General features: G+C 41.0%; 1 protein-coding gene across 1 annotated transcript in view; it reads right to left on the reverse strand.

Moving 5' to 3' along the window:
* Positions 1–23,467, reverse strand: part of Ush2a (usherin) — a 683,507-nt gene that overhangs the window by 581,984 nt on the left and 78,056 nt on the right. Inside the window, 6 exon segments of the mRNA XM_087905997.1 lie at positions 9,966–10,058; positions 11,141–11,365; positions 11,813–11,944; positions 11,946–11,995; positions 12,792–13,027; positions 13,030–13,087. Of these exon segments, the coding sequence (XP_087762123.1) occupies positions 9,966–10,058; positions 11,141–11,365; positions 11,813–11,944; positions 11,946–11,995; positions 12,792–13,027; positions 13,030–13,087 (794 nt within the window).

Genomic DNA, 23,467 nt, shown 5'->3' on the forward strand with positions numbered 1-23,467 from the left:
AGCTAAGCAATACCACGTGATCAGAAAGTGTGTGTCTCTACATCATGAGAACGAATATGCCAGGGTAAAGCTTCTGGGTACCAGCTAGACTCACATCAAAACAGCCTGCTAAGTTCACCAAGAGCAGTTTTTTTAACTTGGTTTTTTAGTGGACTGGGAAGAAAAAGTAAAAGAATTTAAAGAAGTCACTGATTGCAGTAAATTGATGAAGTGGCCATCAGGGGTTACAAGATGGCAGCAGATAGAAAACATCAGTAAGAATAAACGTTCAATTATAAATCTAGAACCAATTGGCAAAGGCTTGTATGTCTGTGTGTGCATATGTATGTGTGATAGAGTGCTGTGGGAGTTCCTTCAGCTCCTTCAGCCAATCGCCGCTGAGTTACCAGCCCATTGGGGCGTGGTCTCTCTCCCTTTGAAAAAAGCAGCGGCTGTCCTCCACTCTGTCTTTGTCTTCCGGCTCCGTTTCCGGCCCCTGGACTCCTTTCCTGTTTGCGTGGAGGGGCTGTTGTCTGGGACGGTAATCTGTAAGTTTTTTCCCCTTTGAATAAATAACCATTCTATTAATCACAATTCCAAACTGGTGTGGGATTGTCTGTGACTTACGCCTTCATCTGGCGCCCCACGTTTGGTTGTAGAACCCCCCCTTCCCCCCTACTCAACTGCTTGCTACCAGCTCGGCTAGTCACGAGACCTCCCTCAGCTGCGGCCTGTGCCCTGTATGTGGAGCCAGCAGTTCAATTAAACCCCACGCCTCCCAAGCTCCACAGGCTCGGGACAATCTCTGCAAGCCTGGTTTGCTCTTTTCTGAGTTGTTTTTAAATTTCCCTTGTAAGTGCGGTGCTTTAGTGGCATGAATCAGAACGACTCGGTCACGTGGAGGCATACGCGGCTTCCGGGTTGCTCTTTTCTACCCCTGGATTCTGGGTTTCTGGTTCCGTGTATGGAATTGATTTAATTAAACTTTCTTTCTTGAGCAACTTATATTTCCTAGTTTTTAACAAATACTAAGGCAGACACTGAAACAGGACCTGTTTAAGTCACCTTTGCAGTGGTTCTAGTCGCAACTTGGCAACAGCGCCGCCAACTAGACAAGAGGTAATATGGCAGTTTTTGTTTCCAACGCCAATTTTACTGTTTTCTTTATTAATACAATGGATTATGTCATGCAAGGTTTATATGACTATGGGAATATATTAATTTACTTGTTACTAGGTTTCAGTTTTCTTTTCAATATTTTATCATTAAGAAAGATACGATTTTTACGGACTAATATTGAACAACTAGTTGAAAGGATTAAAATTATTGAAAATCAGGGGTTATCTGAACAAGTGGATACTATGATAGACAAAATTGACTCCATGTCCAAGGGTACTAGGAAGTTACCTGAAAGGGTACAGGCTGTTGAAGTTGACGTTCAGATGTTACCACAAAGTTTTGATAAGGTAACAGATAGAATGAACCTCCAGAATGGGAACCAAAAAACTGATACCTTAGTGAAATTACTAGAAACATGGGTAGGTCAGGAGATTCAGGATTTAAGGGATACAATGATAAAAAGATTAGAAATGATTGAAGAAACTATTGGGGCTGGTGAACAGAGTAAGAAGGCACAAGGACAGGATACAATGCCACCACCAGCTGTTAGAACTGGCTTACCCAGGGTCCTAACAACATACCCTGTAATTTATTCTGACAAAGGGTTAACTTCCAAAGGCTCAAAGGGAGTTAAAGAAGCTAGATGGACACCAATAGCAATGAATGATTTAAAAGAAATTAAGCAAGCTGTCGTTAATTTTGGCTTGCACTCTGCATTTGTTAAGGAAATGATAAGGACTTGGGCTTCTAATGTCAGAGCTACCCCCCATGATTTCTCTCAGCTAGTGTCTGCAGTTTTAGATGATGGGCCTTCCTTGATGTTTGGAATTTATTTCAGAGAAGAATCCAAACATATGGAACAGCAAGGAAGAGCAAAAGGTGTGGAGGTTTCCCAAGATCAAATTCTTGGTGTAGGAGCATATGCTGATCCACAGGTCCAAGCTCTTTATGATGAAGAAGTGCTGTCCTTATGTCACAAAGCAGCCTTGAATGCTTTGAATAGAATACAAGATCCAGCAAAAAGGGTCGAATCATATACCAGGGTTAGGCAGGGACAGAGAGAACCCTTTACTGACTTTGTGCAAAGATTAATTAAGGCTCTGGACATAGGGGTAACAGACCCAGAAGCTAGACGAATACTTCTTGAATCTCTAGCTTTTGAAAATGCAAATACTGAATGTAAAAAGATAATTGGGCCTTTAAGATCTAGATCAGCACCAATGGAAGAATGGATACAGCATACAATGAATGTTGAGATGTTTAGCTATAATGATGAATCCTGGGTAGGAGAAGCGATTTCCAAAGCTATGAGGAGACATCAAACTACCAGGTGTTTTAATTGTGGTAAATTAGGACATCTGAAAAGGGATTGCAGGCAAAGAAATCCTAGGAATAATATCTCCTCTGGGAATGACAAAAGTAGGAGATCTCAGCCTTCAGGTATATGCAGGAGATGCGGTAAAGGCCGACATTGGTCCAACGAATGCAGGTCAACAACAGACAGACAAGGCAACCCGATACCATCGGGAAACTCCTTGAGGGGCCTCTCGCAGGCCCCCAAGCCAAAAGTGGCCCAGTCATTCCCAGTTACAGTCGAAAATGTGTCTCACCAAGAAAATTAAAAACTCCAATGTCTGCCATAAAAGGTAATACTGGTCTAAATGATGAATTACATGTGGAGAATGAGTCAAAAAATTCAGGAGGACAGAGTAAACGTATATTTTGGCAAACGTATATTAACGATCAAAGACCAAAGCTAAGAGTCTGTATAAATGGCATTTTTATTGAAGGCTTATTAGACACAGGTGCGGATGTAAGTATAATTACTCCAGAATCCTGGCATCCGAATTGGCCTCTTCATGAGGTAGATGTTCAGTTCCTGGGAATTGGAACCCTATCTCGTGTAAAACAAAGCACAAGATGGGTGGAATGCATAGGGCCTGAAGGGCAAATAGGAAGATTAAGGCCATATATAGCAAATATTGCAATAAATTTATGGGGCCGTGACCTGCTACAGCAATGGAATACCCAGATTAACATTCCTGTAGTTCCAGGAACTCACAATTCTGGGAAGGATATAATGAGGTATTATGGAAAAAGGTCACCAGCCATTCAGGCTGTACAAGAACACACAGCCAATAGCAAACCTTTAGAGGTACCAACAGCCCTACCTTTAAAATGGCTAACTGAGAAGCCAATATGGATCAAGCAGTGGCCTCTAGCTGAAGATAAGTTACAGGCTTTGGAACAGCTGGTACAAGAGCAACTAGATGCTAACCATATTGAAGAATCAACCAGCCCTTGGAATTCTCCTGTGTTTGTTGTAAAAAAGAAATCTGGTAAATGGAGAATGGTGACAGATCTAAGAGCTGTCAACAAGGTAATTCAGCCTATGGGTCCGCTACAATCTGGAATTCCTTTGCCTTCTCTATTACCAAGAGGATGGCCTCTTATAGTTATTGATTTGAAAGATTGTTTTTTCACTATACCTTTGCAAAAAATGGATAGAGAAAAATTTGCCTTCACAGTGCCTACTTATAATAATTCTCAGCCTACTAGGAGATATCAATGGACTGTCCTCCCACAGGGGATGCTCAATAGTCCCACATTGTGTCAATATTTTGTTAATAAGCCACTGGAAATAATTCGTAAGCAATTTCCCAAGTCCATAATTTATCATTACATGGATGACATTTTATTATCTGATTCAAATAAAGATATTTTGGAAAGTATGTTTGAAGAAGTAAAGAAAGTCTTGCCTAGGTGGGGATTACAAATTGCCCCTGAAAAGATTCAAAGAGGAGATTCTATTAATTACCTAGGCTACAGAATAGGGTTAGAAAAAATTCGAACACAAAAGGCACAAATTAGGAGAGACCGATTACGGACTCTTAATGACTTCCAAAGATTGTTAGGAGATATTTCCAGTCTACGACCAGCTGTTGGGATAACACCTGATCTAATAGTTCATTTAAACAAAACCTTAGATGGTGATAAGGATTTGAATAGTCCCAGAAAATTGACAGTTGAAGCAGAAAAGGAACTGACAATGATTGAGGAAAAATTACAGGAGGCACATGTGGATAGGGTCAACCCGAATCTTAGTTCCATCCTAGTCATACTGCCTTCCAGAATTTCTCCTACAGGGATTTTAATGCAGAGGGAAGATATTATTTTAGAGTGGATATTTATACCTCATAAACCAAGTAAAAAATTAAAAACTTATGTAGAAAAGGTTTCAGAATTAATTATAAAAGGTAAACTGAGACTTCGTCAACTAGCAGGTATAGATCCAGCAGAAATTATAGTGCCTTTTACTACTGAGGAAATAAGAAAGTTATGGGAAGATAATGAACCATGGCAAAGAGCTTGTGCTAATTTTTTGGGAGAAATTAGCAGCAACTATCCCAAAAGTGATAGACTTAACCTCATAAAGAGAACTTCTTGGATTCTTCCTAGAATTGTACGTGATGCTCCAATAACTGGAGCTCGGACATTTTATACCGATGCAAATAAATCAGGGAAAGCAGGTTATAAATCGGAAGAATTGAGTAAGGTGGAACAAAGCCCTTATAATTCTGTCCAGAAGGCAGAATTATATGCCATTCTTATGGTGCTAAGGGATTTTAAAGAACCTCTTAATATAGTTACAGATTCACAATATGCAGAAAGAGTTATCTTGCATATTGAAACCGCTGAATTCATACCAGATGACACAGAGTTGACTTCATTGTTTATCGAGGTACAGGACATAATTAGGAATAGGCTTTGTCCAATGTACATAACACACATCCGGTCCCATACCGGTCTGCCTGGGCCTCTAGCACAAGGTAACGCTGAAATTGACCAATTATTGATTGGAAGCGTTCTGCAGGCCTCAGAATTTCATAAAAAACATCATGTAAATAGTAAAGGCTTAAAGAAAGAGTTTTCCATTACATGGCAACAAGCTAAGGACATTATAAAGAGATGTCCTACTTGTTCTTTCTATAATCAAACACCGTTGCCTGCAGGGAGTAACCCAAAGGGTACTCAAAGGAATGAAATCTGGCAGATGGATGTGTTCCACTTTATGGAATTTGGTAAATTAAAATATGTACACCACACCATAGACACGTATTCAGGTTTTCAATGGGCAACTGCCCTGAGCTCAGAAAAGGCTGATTCGGTAATCACACATTTATTGGAAGTTATGGCCATCATGGGTATACCTGCACAAATAAAGACAGACAATGGTCCAGCATATGTATCTAAGAAAATGAAACGCTTCTTTGCTTATTATAATATAAAACACGTTACAGGTATACCAAATAATCCTACAGGTCAGGCAGTTATAGAAAGATCAAATCGTACTATAAAGGATATGCTAAACAAACAGAAAGGGACGAAAGATACCCCCAGAAATAGATTGCATAATGCTTTATTAACCTTGAATTTTCTTAATGCTAATGAGAAAGGAACAACAGCAGCAGAGAGGCATTGGATAATGGAAAAAACTTCTGAACTAAACCAACCTGTTTATTTCAAAGACGTGCTGACCTCTCAATGGAAGCCAGGAGATGTGCTACGTTGGGGAAGGGGTTTTGCTCTTGTTTCCACAGGAGAAGAAAAATTGTGGATACCATCAAAATTAATAAAGGTTCGATTTGAAGAGGAGAAACCTCTTGGAAAGGAGAAATGACAGCATCTACAATGATGATAACCATACAGGTGGTAAGAAAAGCATATAGAATGGGGGCAGGGTTCTGTTCTTATCTCCACAGGAAAACACTGATCTTTGAAAAGTTCAAGGGACCCTGGATATTTGAATACTGACAGATGGAAAATAACGGCCCAATAGGGACTATCAAGAAAACTGAATAGGTTCTGTAAGTACCATACTAAATCATATTTCTAAATTTATAGAGCTGGTTTTAGAGTTGGACTCTGGCTCAGTCCCTCTCTAATTCCAAGCCTGTTGTTTAAAGAAAAACCCAGAGTTTCTGGAGTTTCTGTCTCATGTCAAGAGCCATGATATGGGACAGAAAGAAATATGAGTTTAGAAAACATCTTTACTTTTCTTCATATCTATCATACCTTCATTAAATATATCTATCATGTCTCTCATTGAATATAGGTATTCATGTATATGTCTATATAATTAATGTTTAAGTTTTCCACAATGAACAATGAGTTTTTCCTACAGTGACATTTGAAGTTTCCAGGAAGAAGATGGGGCCCCATAACAACAACTCCACCTGGTTGAGACGACATCATGATACTGATAGTGCTACTACAAGACCTGTTTTGGGTACCAGCTACACAAGACGATGCCAACGTGGTTAGCTGAAATGATACACATCTTGTACAACATTCTGGCCAGACCTCCACAAAATACTCAGAGACTATTTGCAATTTTAAAAGACATTGATCTTGAAATTTAACCATCATTTTACTTTCACAGGATCCCCCAGAAAGAACGTCGCCCCCATGACAGCTGGAAGTAATTCTAGAGAACGACATCCCCTCTCCCAGTAAAGTTTGTCCTTGGGTTTAGGGACATCATTTAGGGGTTGGTTATAATTAGTATAGGGTTGAGGGTTGGGGGAGGAATTTTATAAGTGCAGGAATCTAAAAAAAAAAAAAAAGGATAATTGGATTATGGGATAATAGCTTTGTACTTGTGAGTTATTGTTTTTGACAAATGTATTGGTATTGATTCTTATATATTGATACAAAGTTAAATTATGTTGACTATTTTATGCATGCATGCTTCATGCTTCTACCTCTGTTTAAAACATTTTTATGTATTTGTATATATATATTGTACTGATATATGTATATTTACCATATTGCATTGTACACTTCTACCTCTGATTAAGATACTTATATATTGTTTATGTATTGATATATATTTACCATATTGTAATGTATACTTGCACATTGTTTATATTTGGAGGTCACATTGTCCTCATTTATTGCACAGTTGTTTATTATCTCAGTCTTTAAGTTAGACAGATATTGAGAATTATATAGATCAACAGTCATCTAAGTTTGTCATTTATAATTAGACTAATCAGGTTCTTTAGATATATAGAGATTATATTCAGTATAGATAGATAATCTTCAACCTCTTCAAAGAGCTGTAGAAAATGGCCTTTAATCTAATTCAGAGTTCTATGGTAGGGAGACACAATCACTCCTGGCAACACAGATCTATGCCCGAGAGAATGTTGAGCACCAAAAACACTCCACCTGGAGCCTTTCTTCTTGGCAGAACTGGCCTTTGGGTAAAGAAATGCTCATACCTCAACTACTGACAGAGTTACAGAATATCCGTAAATGGATAAAACAAGACTGTCATATCCTGCCAAGACTGGGTAAGATAGTTTTGAAGTTTCTTGCCTTTGAAAATGGTATGTCAGTTACATCAGGCCTTAGCCAAAGTTGGTTGCTTCAACGCTGCAAATGTGACTTTGGGTGTTTGTCCAGGTAGCCAGTCGTCTCTGCGATTTGTTATATGTTCTGGAAGTTGTTTGATTGCACTTCCTAATTACTCAGATAACATTATTTCCCTTCTCAGATCTTCGATGGGATTGAAGATTATATAAATGTAGTTACTTTCCTTTCATGACTTGGCCAAGTTATTTGTTATACAAGACTTAAGCTAGTTAGAATAGGATATTTGTATTTATTGTATATAATTTCGTAGGTTTGTACTTATTGTATATAATTGCGTAGTAGGCTTAGAACTCTCTTACTTAAACAAAAGGGGGAGATGCTGTGGGAGTTCCTTCAGCTCCTTCAGCCAATCGCCGCTGAGTTACCAGCCCATTGGGGCGTGGTCTCTCTCCCTTTGAAAAAAGCAGCAGCTGTCCTCCACTCTGTCTTTGTCTTCCGGCTCCGTTTCCGGCCCCTGGACTCCTTTCCTGTTTGCGTGGAGGGGCTGTTGTCTGGGACGGTAATCTGTAAGTTTTTTCCCCTTTGAATAAATAACCATTCTATTAATCACAATTCCAAACTGGTGTGGGATTGTCTGTGACTTACGCCTTCAATAGAGAGACATGCACATTTGTGTTGATGATTCAATAAAGAGCAAAATGAAAAATCTAATTCAGTTAATTTTGGAAATAATATTGTAAGTCATTAGAACTAAACTTATTAAAAAATAATCTTCTTGCCCCTACTTGGGAAGTAGAGGCAAGTAGATCTCTGTGAGTTCAAGGTCAGACTAGTCTACAGAGTGAGCAACAGGACAGCCAGAGCTATGAAGAGAAATCCTGTCTTGAAAAAACAAACAAACAAACAAAAGAAAAAAATCTCTGTTGCCTGATTTGGCGGTGCAGGCCTATAATACCAAGTAAACAAGAGGCTGAGGCCAAACAATCGTGAGTTCAAGTCCTAACTGGGCCGCAGGGCAAGTGATCAGTCAGCAAAACAAACAATGACAAACAAATGAAGGTGACAACAAAGCAGCAGAGGCTGGGGGTGTGGCCCAGTTAGACAACCGTGTCTCGCACGCACAAGCCTCTGTTTTCATCTCCAGCACATCCCAAGGTAGCAGACAACATGCGCATTGTATGCACCTTCTGGCCATTGAGGCTTCGCACACTAATGATGCAGTTGAGAGCAATTTAGATTGGATTAAGTCTCTCAAAGGACAGCCAGGCACCCTGCCAAAACCCAGAGAGATGATTTATTCAGAGACAAGATGTTCCCAAATATCACAAAAAAAAATATACTGCACACAAATATGAACACACACTTCCACAGATACACAAAATTACAAAAGCAATGGGGAAATAATAGGGGTGTTCTGCAGACACATGAAAAGTGACTCAGCCTTTGGATTCAATCAGTCATATGCACCTGATAATTAAATAGTGTTTTTAATCCCTCAAAAATTAACAAAATGTTTAAAGAATGCAATCTCGTAAATACAATTAATAAAACTGACAATTTGCATATGATTTTCTACAGCAATTGTGTCATATTTATTAACATTAGATTTCCAATATTGTAAAGTGTATTGCGACTACACCTGTATCATTTGTATACGCAAACATGGCCTTGTAGACTAGTTTGCTCTGGTTCTTCCATCAGTGTGCCTCAGAGACTCACATGGGCCCAGGGAACATCTCTCTTGACTAGACCCAAATCAGAAATTTATAAACATAGAATATAAACTCCATATAAACTCCAGGTCTATGTGAGTCTGTCCATATTCATGTTTGGTCATGTTCACATGTGACCGGCATATGGAGGCCAGAAGACGACCTGAGGTATTGTTCCTCAGGCTCTGTCCACTTCATTTTCTTGGGCTTGGAATTCACCAAATATGCTAAGATAACTGGCCAGGGAGCCCCCAGAGATGTACCAGTCTCTGCCTCCCCAATGCTGGGTTGACAAGTGTACACGACTATGCCCAGGTTTTCACATGAATGCTGTGGATGAAATCTAAGTCCTTGTCCTTGTGATATAAGCACTCTAACCCCATCTACTCTCTCCAGGCAGGCACTGCAGGTGTGTACCATACCCTTGTGTTACAGGATCTGGCCAGCAAATATTTTTTCAGAGGAAGAAATGAAAGCTTTCACTGGCCAGTACTGCCCTATCAGGATGATTTAAATGTTATTTTAGTCAACATGCAATGCAGATAAACCAAGAGAGAGAGAGAAAGGGGGAAATCCTTAGAGTTTCATCTCAGATGCAGTTTCTCTGAAATTAGTTTTAAACACACAGATTTCAGCTCTAACAATAGCCTCATTTCTCGACAAGTAACATTTTAAGTTCTCATCCATATAAGTATATTCTGAAGCTGGACCAAAACTAACTTTCTAGTCACCTCCCTTCCCATTTCCTTTTAGATTTCCTGGGTGAAGTAACACACCTGAGGCCCTTCGACTATGCTCCCGGGAGAGCAGAAGCATCGATAAGGACACCTGGTCCTGTTGCAGGTCTGGGCATGTCCGTGGCATGGACTCCTGTGAATGTGAGCATGCCACACACCTTAGAAGCCAGTCATTGTCAGAACATTCAAGAGTCTGTGGGCATACACACTGCACACTCAAGAAAGGCAAACCTGGCTCTCTGACTGTGTGGGCCGAACCTCAGTGGTTTGTAAAAGTAATTGCGAAGACACCTTGGAAAGAGCAGTGAGATGGGGTATGGCAACTACCTCCAACCATGTGGAATTTGTTACAGGAGGGCATTCACTGAAACCAGTCAAGCTAGACTTAAGAAGAAACTGTGGATTTCAGAGTAAGACAAAAATATGATTTAATGATATTTCTTTTGTTGTTATATTACATAACAAACCAGTGCTGATATTTTGGATCTTCTTATTTTATCTCTTTAAATGTTCAAGGTATACTATTTTTGTTGAAGAATCCATTTCAAGTATACTGAATATATACTTTGCCATACCAAACAGTATGCTGCCAAGATTTGAAGTTATTTTTTCATTGTGAGTCATGTTCTTAATGCTAATGATGAATTTATCAACAATTAAAGGCAAAATATGTCTTTCTTCTGGTGACAGACAGGTAACCTTATGGAACTTTGAACTATGAACTTGAGAAGACCAAGGGTCACACTTAGACACTATCTGATACTGTAGTCACAAAACAAATTTTGTTTCTGCTTTTTAATATAGATAATATTTTAAAATTATATTCTAAAACAAACTAAGTAAAATGTATAATAGATTTTGTCTATGTCATATTTAGAGTATCATAAATTTATACATTTTTTTTTCTTACAGTCTGAGGATTAACCACTAAATGCATTCTCAACCTTAGAATGTTGTGCCTTCTGGGAGGACTGTGGTCTGAATATTCACTGATTACAAGGTTATATAAAGTATAGGAAGGCATCAAATGGAAAGCTCCCCATAAAATTGCAGCAGAAGAAGTCATTTTAGAATATAAAGCTCAGAATCTGCTCTGCTCCAAGAGCTCAGCTACTATATTTTTTTTTAAAAAAAAAATGCTCAACAAACACCAGTTTTAAAGAACACTCACAGTGAAAACCACATTGCATTCAAACCTCCGGGAATGAGTACTCCCTCCGACTGATTATGATCTCATCTGCTGCGTAGTGTCTGTGTCTCAAGTCAGCAGTGTGCTCGGCTGGACAGTACTGCCTGTGGAAGCACAGCCTCACCTGAGTGGCTTCCATGAACTCTTGAAGCAGTGAGCTATTGTAGAAATCATCGTATTTTAGACACTGCTTCTGTCCAGGTGTCAGGAGGTCAAAGGTGACATGACCATGAGAAAATGAGGTGACACTGTCAAGGAAAGAAATTTTGTATTTTCAAAAGCTATTCATGGTTTTGTTCAAATAGAAGAAACAAGTTGGGGTTATTTCTATACAGTGTCAGGAAACTCCCAAGTTCTTCAGTCTAGGGAAACAGACATTCCGTTTATTTCATATACAAGTAAGCAGGGTCAGCACAGAGTGGCTGACAAGAGGTTTCATTAGAGCGCAAATGCAGAGGCTGGCTGCATAAGATGAGCGCCGTATTTCACAGCAGAAGGGGACTATAAAGGGGAGCACGTGATCCTTTACCAGAACTGGAAGCAGCCGAAAACTCAACTGGGGGTGGTTGGGTCACTCAACCTCCCTAAAACCAGTGATGGACAGAGATTTCTTCTGGCCCAGTCAGCTGCCTGGCCCACAGGTTAGGACAAAGACCCTGGTTTATTAAAATTAATTGTTTTGAAAATGTTCATACTCAGGAAACTGGAGGCAGTTAACAGAATCAGGATTTTGCAAATCTCTGTTGTCTTTCACTTCCCCAATACTGTAATTTCTAGCAGAATACCGCCAGTCCTCCCAGGGAGAGCCGTCTGTTTTTTTCCTCCGATCTTAGCACTGCAGGCTGTGGGCTGGAGAAGTGAATGATGATTAGAAATACCTGAGGATGATTATGGCCCTTATTATTGTTATGGGTGGTTAAGCTAAACACCTTGTTAAGAATCCAAAACACTGAGAATTCAGATTTGAATATGAAGACTCACTTCTTCAAATTATTGTGATGGTCAATTTAAGGAACAATCTAGGAACTTGAGACCTACGGTAAAGGCAATACATTCTGTAATTACATATTTCCTCCCATTCTCAGTGATTCTGGACATCCGAACCCGTCATGTTTATTCTAAAGATATGAGCAAAGAAAGTGACTCCCAGGAATTGCATATGAATAAGCACCTACTCTATTAATGTATGCTCTTCTTAAGTAGAGTCAAACATTTTATAAAATCTATTTTATTATCAATCCCTAAACATTAAACATTGGATGTAAGTTTTAGATATTGTGATTTCACTCATCACAACTCTACCTTTTGCCACCCAAGTAGACACATTCAAGAGGTAACTACAGGTGCTTATGAATATAATGTTCTTGAAAATAGCCATTATGGATCTAGTAAATCTAAGGATCTTAAAACTAGATCATTCTATTTAAAGAGGGGAGGGGGAAATTAATACACTCTGAGAAACATGGAAGGGGGCTCTATGCAAATATTCAGAACCTGGAGTTACAGGTCCGTGAATTAACAGATGTCACCAGAAGCTGAAAAAGGCAAGGAAGACTCTTCCCTGCCCATCTTCCTCTGGAGAGAGGAGCAACTCTGCTAAGACCTTTACTACACATTCTGGGTCTTCAGGACTTCAAGAGAACATTTCATTTCCTCAAAGACATAAGGTCACACCCCGCTGTCTCTGATTATCTGGTACTGTCCATTTTCTGAGTCTACAAAAATGATCACTCCTTGATTGAGCTGTGTGATGTTTGCGAACACATGGGAAATCCATGAAGTAGCAATGTCTTCATCATTGATGAAGGAGAGAGCATGGGCTTTGGGATTCACTCTTGATGCTTGATGATGGGGACTATCTTCTGCACCACTGGGAATGCAATATTTCTGGACCGAGGAGTAGACAGCAGGCAGTGGCAATGTGACTGGATGTGCAAGCAAGGGGAGTCTCCAAAAAAGAGCTCCAGAATCTGTCTGTAATTGTTCAGAGAAGAAGGTTAAGGATACACAACCTCTCACAACTAAAAGCTCATACTACCCTTCTGGTGTTTGAGGACTGACCATTTAATATTTTTTTCAAGGGAACATAAAATAAAACTCATTTTGGACAAATAAATATTCTCAGTATCCTAAAGTTCTGTGATGGTGAGAAGGTTGACTGTCAACTTTCCAGAATCTGGAATCACCTGGGAGGCAGGGCTCCAGGCATACCTGGGAAGGACTGTCTGGATTAACAGTATCCTCTGAGAATATCTGTGAAGGATTATCTAGATTATAACAATCCATCTGGGAAGACCCATCTTCACTGCAGTCAGGACGATGCCCTTTGCCGAGATCATGGATTATATGAAATAGAGAAAAACAATTTCAGTTCTTGCAAACAAGCATCCCTCCCTGTCAGCCTCCATTGTGGATGTGATGTGGCCAGTGACTTCCAGCTCTGTTTCTTTCTCTTTCCCATGTGATGGATGGTACCCTGAGCTAGGAGCGCACACACAGCCTTTAGGTGGCCTTCGCCACATCACTCTGTCACAGCAACAAGAAAGACACAAATGCCCTTCAAAAATGGTATGTTTTTAGTTTTAACTCTTAAAAATATTACAGGGTGTGTGTGTGTGTGTGTGTGTGTGTGTGTGTGTGTGTGTGTGTGTGTGTGTGTTTGAAAGAGAGAGAGAGAGAAAGAGAGAGAGAGAGAGAGAGAGAGAGAGAGAGAGAGAGAGAGAGAAGGAATGTGGGAGCCAGTGAACAGCCTTCAGGAGCATCCTCTCCTTCCGCTGAGGGAACCAGGAACTGAACTCTATTCCTCAGGCTTATGCAGCAGACACTTTGGCCATCAGCATCAAATCAGTGACTTTAAGATCTACAACAAGAACGGCTCGCCAAGCCTAGTGCCTCATGCCTGTCATTCCAGCTGTTCTGAGTGCTGTCGTGAAAAATTCCAATGTAAGACCTGCTTGAGCTACAAAGAGAGTTCAAGGATAGCCTGGGAAAGTACCGAGACCTTGTCTCTAAATGAGAAGTGCAGAGAGGGCTGGAGGCTTGGGAGTGATAGGCACTTGCCTCTTGTCTGTGAGGTCCTGTGTTCAATTCCTAGAACCAGAAAAGGAAAAGACAGAGGAGGAGGAAGAAGAGGCAGCATGTGTAAGGCCTTGCTCTGGATCAAGGTATTTTCCTTAAATTTAGTATCATTGTGCCTATTTGTGATGTAGAGAGGAGTCATACATCTAGATTTTAAACTGACTTACACCGCAAGTGAGCAGCAATATATTGAAAATAATGAGATTTAAGATGACATCTCCAGTTCATCCTGGGGAGAGCATAAGAAAGCATGTATCATTTTACAGGCTTCTCATCTGGGTGAAGGGATTGAGGCCAAGGCCATTTGTCAATGGCTTCCTGTGACTCATCTGAGAGAGTCTGGCTTCCTGAAATGTTTCAATGGCTTCAGTCCACACGCCTGCTGCCAACAGTCAGACAAGGATGCCAGGGGCGGGCGTAGCTATTTAATTTTTCCATTAAGAAGAATATGCCTGCTACAGAGACACACAGGCCATTCACTTTCCCCCATTCCTATCACCGTCTTCCAGACAGTGAACACCAATAACCCACAGCTGACTAGGGTTCTTCTTTCCGGCCCCAGTGAGGTGATGGTGGAGGTGGCCAGCTCTGTCTTTCACTAAGGGGCATGAAGTACCTACTTGAAATCTCATTGATGATTCTCACTTGACATCAGCTATTGAATGTGTTCCAAAGTCAATAAGTGGTATGAAATCTTTTCTCTGGCTAAGAAAAACTTCATTCCAAAGAATGGCTGTGACATAGCTCTTCAGAATAGTAGGCACAGGCAAAAGAGGCCTGAAAGGTAGTGGGTGAGGGGCAACTCAGTTCCTCCGTGTTCCATGGTATGACGTCCTTGTCCAAGCATCTTTTGATTCCTCAGACTGAGAAACAGGAGGGTTAAATTGATCACAGGTTTACCACAGGCTGCATTATTCAATTGAGATGTTTCTCAAATCTCTGAGAGCTAGTTCTGACATGCAGAAATTTAACACACTAATCTATGACTTCCTTGAAGAGATATTAAAAAGTATTTCCCTTGGAAACAGTAAATAGGGGCTAGGGAAATGTCTCAGCAGCTAGGAACTATTGCAGCAATAGCCTGATGATCTGAGTTCAGATCACCAGATCTCATGAGGAGGTCAGACATGTTGTTAATGGTGCACATCTGTGATCCTGGCACTCATACTCAGGGACAGAAAACACAGAATTCCTAGAAGCCATAACCACCACCCTGAGGTATGCAGAACAATGACTGAAACAAACAACAAAGACTGACTCAAAACAAGGCACAAGCCAAGAATGGACACCTGTGGCTGTCCACTAACCTCTACATGCAAACCCCCATGCAAATATCAACACACACACACACACACACACACACACACACACGCACACTACAAAATAAATACTTCAGAAGTAAATAAGACCTCATCCATAGGAGCACATTGTCTTGGATAGGGTTACTATGGCTGGGATAAAACACTATGAGCAAAGCAACTGAAAGGGAAAGGATTTTCAACTCATGCTTCCAGATCACCATTCATCACTGAAGGAGTCAGTCAGGACGGGAACCCAAATCGGGAAGGATTCTGGAGGCAGGGGCTGACACAGAGGCCACGGGTGGAGGCTGCCATGGCTTTCTTAGTCTACTTTCTTCTTGAACCCAGGACCAACTGCCCAGGGATGGCACCACTCACAATGGGCCCGGCTGTCCATTGGTAATCAATCACTAATTAGGAAAATACGTTACAGGTTCATCTACGGTCAGATCTTAAGAAGTCATTTTCTCAATCGTCGAGGGTCCCTCTTCTCCAGTGGCTAACTTTTGTCAAGTTGACAGAAAAAAAACAAAAAAACAAGCAAGAACAACTGATCCTGTGTCAAACTAACACACAAATATAGAACCATTAGGCCACAACTTCTTCTTTCTTATTAATGCCCAAGATCTCACATTAGAAACATTAGTAACTTTAAAAGTCCCACAGTCTTTACAAATTTAAATGTGCTAAAGTTCAGTCTGTTTAAAATATCTATTCTCCCATCCAAGTACGAACCAGGTCCAACCCTGCTTAGCTTCTGAGATCAGAGATATCAGATGAGATCAGCTGCGTTCAGGGTGGTATGGCCATATACAACTTTTGGGTATATATCCAAAGGATACTCAATCGTACTACAAGGACATGTGCTCAGCTACGTTCATAGCAGCATTGTTTGTCATAGCCAGAACCTGGAAACAACCTAAATGCCCCTCGACCAAAGAATGGGTAAGGAAAATGTGGTACATTTACACAATGGAGTACTACACAGCAGAAAAAATAACGACATCTTGAATTTGGCAGGGAAATGGATGGAACTAGAAAACATCATTTTGAGTTATGCAACCCAGAACCAGAATTATCACATTTACTCACTCATAAGTGGCTTTTAAACATAAAGCAAAGAAAACCAGCCTACAAATAACAATCCCAGAGAACCTAGACAACAATGAGGACCCTAAGAGAGAAATATATAGATCTAATCTACATGGGAAATAGAAAAAGACAAGAACTCCTGAGTAAACTGGGAGCATGGGGACCTTGGGAAAGCGTTGAAGGGGAGGAGAGAGGCAGGGAAGGGAAAAAATGTAGAGCCTAATAAAAATCAATAAAATTGATCAAAAATTTCATTCTTTTTAAAAATCCAAAATCTCTTTTCAAAGTTCAAAATTTTTCAACTGTGAATACCTGCAAAAAATCAAAATTAAGTTAAAAACTTTCTTACTTCAAGAAGGTAGAGTCTGTGCACAGTCACAATCTGAAAAAGAAAAGTCAAACTCCAATAGTGTAAACAACTCTGTGTCCAGTATCTTGGATCCACTTGTGGTCTCTAGGCTCCTTCAAAGCTCTTGGGTCACTTTTCTGGCTCTGCCCTCTGCAGCACACATGGCTGTCTCCTTGGCTCAGACTGGATCCATTCACACCTGCTATTACCCTGGGTAGTCATCCATGGGTGGTTGGCATTTCCAAAATGTTAGGGTTTTTTGCCACAGCTGGTCTACACTTTCACCAATAGACTTTCCAGGGCTCTCTTTAGGAACTCCAACCCTGCCACACAGTGTCAAACCTCAGCTGTCCTCCGTGACCCCTTCAAGCCTTTATAACCAGTTCTACCTGGGAGACTCTTAAACTGCCAAGTTCTGCTGCCAAAGAAAAGTCTGTATTGTCAGGGTTCTCCAGATGAATAGAACTTAGAGAGTGAATAACGTTCACGTACGTGCACGCACGTGTGTGCTTGTGTGTGTGTGTGTGTGTGTGTGTGTGCATGTGTGTAGTCTGTGGTCCAACTAGTTCAACAATTACTGTCTACCAATGGGAAGTCTAAGAATCTAATAGTTGGATATTTTAACTAGTCTTCAGTATATGCCAGCATCCCAAAGTAATAGACTCAAAACCCAGTGAAGGAATGGACTTGCTAGTGAGAGGAAGAGCAAGCAGGCAAAGGAAGAGTTAAGCTTTCGTCTTCCATATCCTTACATAGGCTTCCAGGAGAAGATGTGGCCCAGGTTGAAGGTGACATCTTCCCATTTCAAGAAATAGGCATTATGAATGCGGCTTTCCAAGTTTACCTGGCTCCCTTCTTTGCTAGCTCTCTGCTTCCTGGTCCACAGAGGTGTGGACAGCCTCCTCCACACTTCCCACTACTAGGCATGGAGCTCTTTTTCACGCCCTCTCCATCATGAAGGACTGAAACAAAGACTCTGATGCAGGGTAAATTCCTTCTCACTGAAGTTGGCTCTTCCTGGTGCTGTGGTCAGAACAACAACAACAACAATAACAACACATGCCCACACACAAACAGCTACTACCTCTGAATCTTTGTTCTTTATTTTTAAAGAGGAAAACTTCGCATTAGAGTTTGAATCATGAAGACCCCAGAATAGGATGGGACCTAATACATAGCATCAATTCGGTAACTGAGTGTTGGTTGGGAAACTAAATTCTAACCAATGACTAATTTAGAAAATGCTGTTTTTCAAATAATCCATTTTCCAAAATAGTCATTTTTTTCAACAGTGTCTCAGTGACAATAATCTTCAAGAAAGTGTTTCTTTTCTTTTCTTTTTTTCTTTTTCTTTTTTGCTACTGTTCCTTAGAAGACTTTTGGGGAACACTGGCCAGAGGGAAGTTATTAAGTGAGTAAAATAGGAACAGTAGAGGCCAGAGGGATGGCTCAGAGTAAAATGTACTAGCTGTGTTTCCCCTGGGTACAAGTCCTGGCAGCCACACGGCAGCCCACAACCATCTGCAGCTCTACTTCCAGGGGATTGGATGCTCTTTTCTGGCTTCTGTGGGTATCAGGCATGCACATGGATCATAGACATGCATGTAGACAAAACAACCATTCGAACAAATAACTAAATTGTGAGCAATAGAATTTGCACCAAGAATGAACTCTTATATCTATCTGAGAAAATCAAGAGAGATTCCGAGAAGATCACAAGATCAGGGGTATTATGGGGAAAGCATAAGAATCATACAATTATATGCTTGAGTATATGTATCTACAGGTGAGCACACACATTGATGTTGTTTGTTTGAAGACAGAGCTTAGAGGTAGATCACCACTTGCTCAGCATGCGCAGTGCCTGGGGTTCAATGGACAGCACCGCCAAAAATAAGAATAAGCAAAGTACACAGTTTGTGGTCAGTGTTTATATTTAAATGATATATATATTCAAGAAAGTGGTGGAGGTTACTTTATATGTGAATATTTATTCCTGAAGGCCAGTATTTTCAGTTGATAAACCGAGATAAACGTTTTCAAGTAGCTTTTGACCATCTTTACCATAGCAACAGAAAGATGAACTATCACAGAATGGCACAAGGAAGAACATTCTGGATTTAGAGAAAGAAAGATGAGAGGGATGCATGCGGGTGCCTCCAAGTCATGTGTGCTTACATGATTCTGTTTGGGAGGAGAACTGAGGCAAGGATGCCACTTCTCATGGTATCATATTTCCTTGAGAGGAAAGAGGTTACCCAGGCTGCTTAAAACAAAGAAGCTAGATGCTTCTCCTATCTGTTATTTTACGTCTTCCTACCCACACACGGTTCTCTTCTAGGCATTCTTCATAATCCATACTACAGTTCCAAAGATTAAATTTTGAATTCTTTTTTAACTCTTTAATGCTCAATCCTATGGCTTTGTACTTGATATTGATTTTATTTCAAGAATTCTTTCCTTATCTAGACATTGTTTCAACTTCAAAGTATGTCCCCTGGAAAAATATCCTGAGCCACCATACTGCTACAAGTTCCTGCAACACTTTGATGTGGACTTTTCATTCTGTTACAGGTACCTGTTTCCTTTTCTATCTGTCCTATGAAATTCAAAATGCATTAAACAAACTTCCGTAGCAAAGTAAAGTATTCTTTGTTTCTATTCACTGGTGCGCCCACAGCTCGTAGCCATATTCCTGTGGACTGGTAAATTATTCAATGATATTCAGTAATGAAGGAAATAAAAGGAAGGGGATGCAGGGAGCGAGCAAGATGGTTCCGAAGTGAACTGAGGGAAAGGGATGAAGATGTGTGTCAGTTTCCATGGGAACAGGCCAGAAGAAGGACTGGAAGTTATAGCCTCCTTGTGATGTCTTTTCATGGTCACTGTTTACCGGCACAGGTATACAAGATGGGTGATTTAAAAACAAATTGAACATTCCAATATCTTGCAGTGTCAAGCGATTGGTGGTATCTAGAACTGACAGTTTTCAAACGGGGTACATCAAATTAGGGGGGCATAGGCTAAGGCTCCTTCACGAAGGATAGATGACTGACACAGTGCATAGGTCATGGAAAGTGAACCAAAGGACAAATGATCAACCAGGAGAATGAAAGACGTCGAAGCTCTGACTGTGTCCTCGAGGCCAATGAACTGTATGGTGGACATAGAAAAACGAGATATTCGAAATAATGATCAAATTTACTGAAGCCTTTTCTAGAGGCACACAAAATGTCCCCGGTGTTCCTGTGCGCAGTTTGTTGGCTGATCCTGCCATAGTACAGTTTTCAGATTCCAAGCCTGATTGTCCATCAAAAAAGCCCTTGTTCTCAGCAGAACTGTGTCCCCACAAAATAGAACTCCTCACACTGGAGAATGTCACCTTACTCGCATATAGTACATAGACTCACAGATGTAATCCAGTAGAGCAATCACTAATGAAAGTCCTTGTTGAAAGACAAGGGTGTCATCTATGAGGTGAGGAAACAGGCCAGACACACGGGACCAAAATCACGTGAGGGAAACACAGACAAAGTGGTGCTGAAACCATAAACACAACTGAGAGACAAGGAAGCCTCACTCCTGGTTTTCGCATTTAAGTGAGTCCTGTGTAAACTTGACATTTATTCTTTTACGGTCCTCAACTCAAAGAAAACAAATTTCTCCTGTATAAGCAACCCACACTGTCAATTCAGCCACATAAAATTAACAAAATCATACAAGTTATCAAAAAGAACTAACACTAACTTATATAACTTGCTGTCCATGTGGCTCAACATCTTTCCTCCATAGAAAATATTGTGTATAATGTTCAGGTAGGTGCTCAGAAGGACATGTTTCCTATCAAGCAACCAGACCAGAACAAACAGCGGTTGCGGTGGGGTAGAATAGAAAGCCTCCCTCATAGGCTCATGTTTCACTACTTGGTCCCAAGTGATACTGTTTGAGGACGTAGTGGAACCTTTAGCAGGTGGAGCTTGCTAGAGGAAGTATGTCATCGGGGCTGGGCTTTGGGATGTTAATAGCTTGATTCCATGCCCTGTTCTCACTCTCTGCTTCCTGTTTGCAGCTGAGGTATGATCTCTTGACTTCTTGTTCCTTCCACTGGAAGCCTTGCCTCCCTGGCGTGATGAACTCTCGTTCATCGCTCTGAAAGTCCAGGCCAAAACAAACAGCTGTTTCTAAGTGAGCTGTGATCCTGCTGCTTTGTCACGGCTGCAGACACAGCGAGTAACTCTGCATGGCCCTGGGAAGGTGCGCTGTCACTGAAATACGACCCCGATTACAGACACCTGGATCCGGTCAGAGTCTTCCCTGTAGGTCTTGATGATCAGATTGACTTCACCTGCTCTCATCTACTTTTATTCATCTACAAATATTTAGTTGGAATCTATTGGGTACCAGTTGCTTTTTGGTGTAGCCACAGAGGCAACAGTCTAACAAAGATACACCAGCCTGGAAAAGCATACCTCTGTGTACTCACTCAGAAAGGGACACTAGCTGTAAAGCAAAGGATAACGAGCCTATAGCTCACGACCCCAGAGAAGCTAAGTAACAAAGAGCAACATATATAGATTCCCAAGGAAGGGAAAACAGACAAAATCTCCTGAGAAAACTGGGAACATGGGGGTGAGGGAAGAAGGGAGAGCAGAAGGGAAAGAGGAAGGTAGAAGGGGGGAAGAACTTGAGGGAACAGGATAGTCGAGATGGGGAAGGACAGAGATGGAGAGCAAGGAAAGGGATATCTTGATTGAGAGAGTCAATATGGGGCTAGCAAGAAACCTGGCACTGGAGAAGTTCTCAGGAATCCACAAGGATGACCCCAGTTAAAACCCTAAGCAATAATAGAGAAGATGCCCCGTCTTGCCTTGCCCTATAGTCAGATTGATGACTATCTTAAACGTCACCATAGAACCTTCATCCAGCAACTAATGGAAACAGAGGCAAAGATCCACAGTGGAGCACTGGGCTGAGCTCCCAAAGTCCAGTCAAAGAGTGGGAGGAGTGAGAATATGAGCAAAGAGGTCAAGACCATGATGGGGACATTCAATGAAACAGCTTACATGAACTAATGGGAGCTCACCAACTCCTGCAGGGCAGGGAAGGAACCAACATAGGACCAAACTAGACCCTTGGAATGTAGGTGACAATTGTATGGCTGGGGCAGACTGCAGGACCACTGGCAGTGGGACCAAGATTTATCCCAACTGCTTATACTGGCTTTTTGGAACCCATTCTCTTTAGAGGGTTCTTGCTTAGCCTAGATATACTAGGGAAGGCCTTAGTCCTTCTTCAAAGCAATGTGCCTTACCTTCTATGAGGGGGGTGTGGGGGGAGGTGGAAGAGACAAGAGGATTTTATATACTGGGATCAGTATATAAAATGGAAAAAAAGCTTTCTTAAAAATATAAAATTAAAAAAGAAATAAAAAATACACCCTTGATTTTTATGGAACTGGTGTTCAATAGATACAGAGATGTAGCAAACATGTATTATATGTAAACATAATAACCGCTCTTGCTATAGAGAATTTAAAGTAGGAATGAGAACAAAGCTAATTATTGGGGTGGTGTGTTCAAAGGGAGACCTCATTAAGAATGAAGCACCAGTGTGTGTGTGTGTGTGTGTGTGTGAGAGAGAGAGAGAGAGAGAGAGAGAGAGAGAGAGAGAGAGAGAGAGAGAGAGACGAGGGGGTTGATTGGTGTGGACATCTAGGAGAAACATATTCCAGAAGGGCAACCAAGGAAGGAACGCCTCCTAAAGCATGTGCTTAGCATGTTGGAAGAACTACAAGGCATCATGGCTCAGAGTCAGGGTGGGCGAGGCATTCAGAAGGTTGAGTGAGACCGGTGAGCTATGAATCATACAAAACTTTATAGCCCATTCTAAGGGTCTGGGTTTTATTCTGAATGAAATGAGAGGCCTCTGGGGGCGCTGGGAGTAGATGAGCGACAGGATCTCAGGTTCATTCAAAAGTTCCACGATTTAGAACTCAGGGGAACATGTTCAGAAGCAGGGAGGCCAGTGGGGGCTACTGCAGTAACCCACGAGGGAAAAGATGCCAGTCAGAGAGGGTGTTAGGAGTGCGGGCTTCCCCAGGAAGGCTGATAAATTAGAATCCACTTCCTATATCTTAATAACAGTTAAAGGCAAGCTCTGCTGCAGAGGGACAATGAAATCCATTTTATCATCTATAAAATAAAAGGGCTGGGTTTTATAACCTTTAAAAATCATTTGAGTTTTACACTTTGGAGTCTGTGATAGGACCGTCATCTCCACTGCCTCAGAATTCATAGTAGGGCATTTTGTGAAAGAATTAGAGAAAGTTTTGCAAAGACACAAAGTGAACGTGCATTAACCATCCCAAGGAGAGGAGGTACAGCTGCAAGATGGGAGGTCACACGGCCTTTCAAGGACATCAGCTCAGGAGCGGACTTTAATAATTCCTTTGCTACTTGCCAATTTTTAACAGATATTTGTAGGGGGAAAACACACCATAAAGTGCTCTCTCCAAAAAATATCCATATGGG

Source organism: Myodes glareolus, chromosome 5, assembly GCF_982192425.1.
Source record: "Myodes glareolus chromosome 5, mMyoGla1.1, whole genome shotgun sequence".
Taxonomy (NCBI): domain Eukaryota; kingdom Metazoa; phylum Chordata; class Mammalia; order Rodentia; family Cricetidae; genus Myodes; species Myodes glareolus.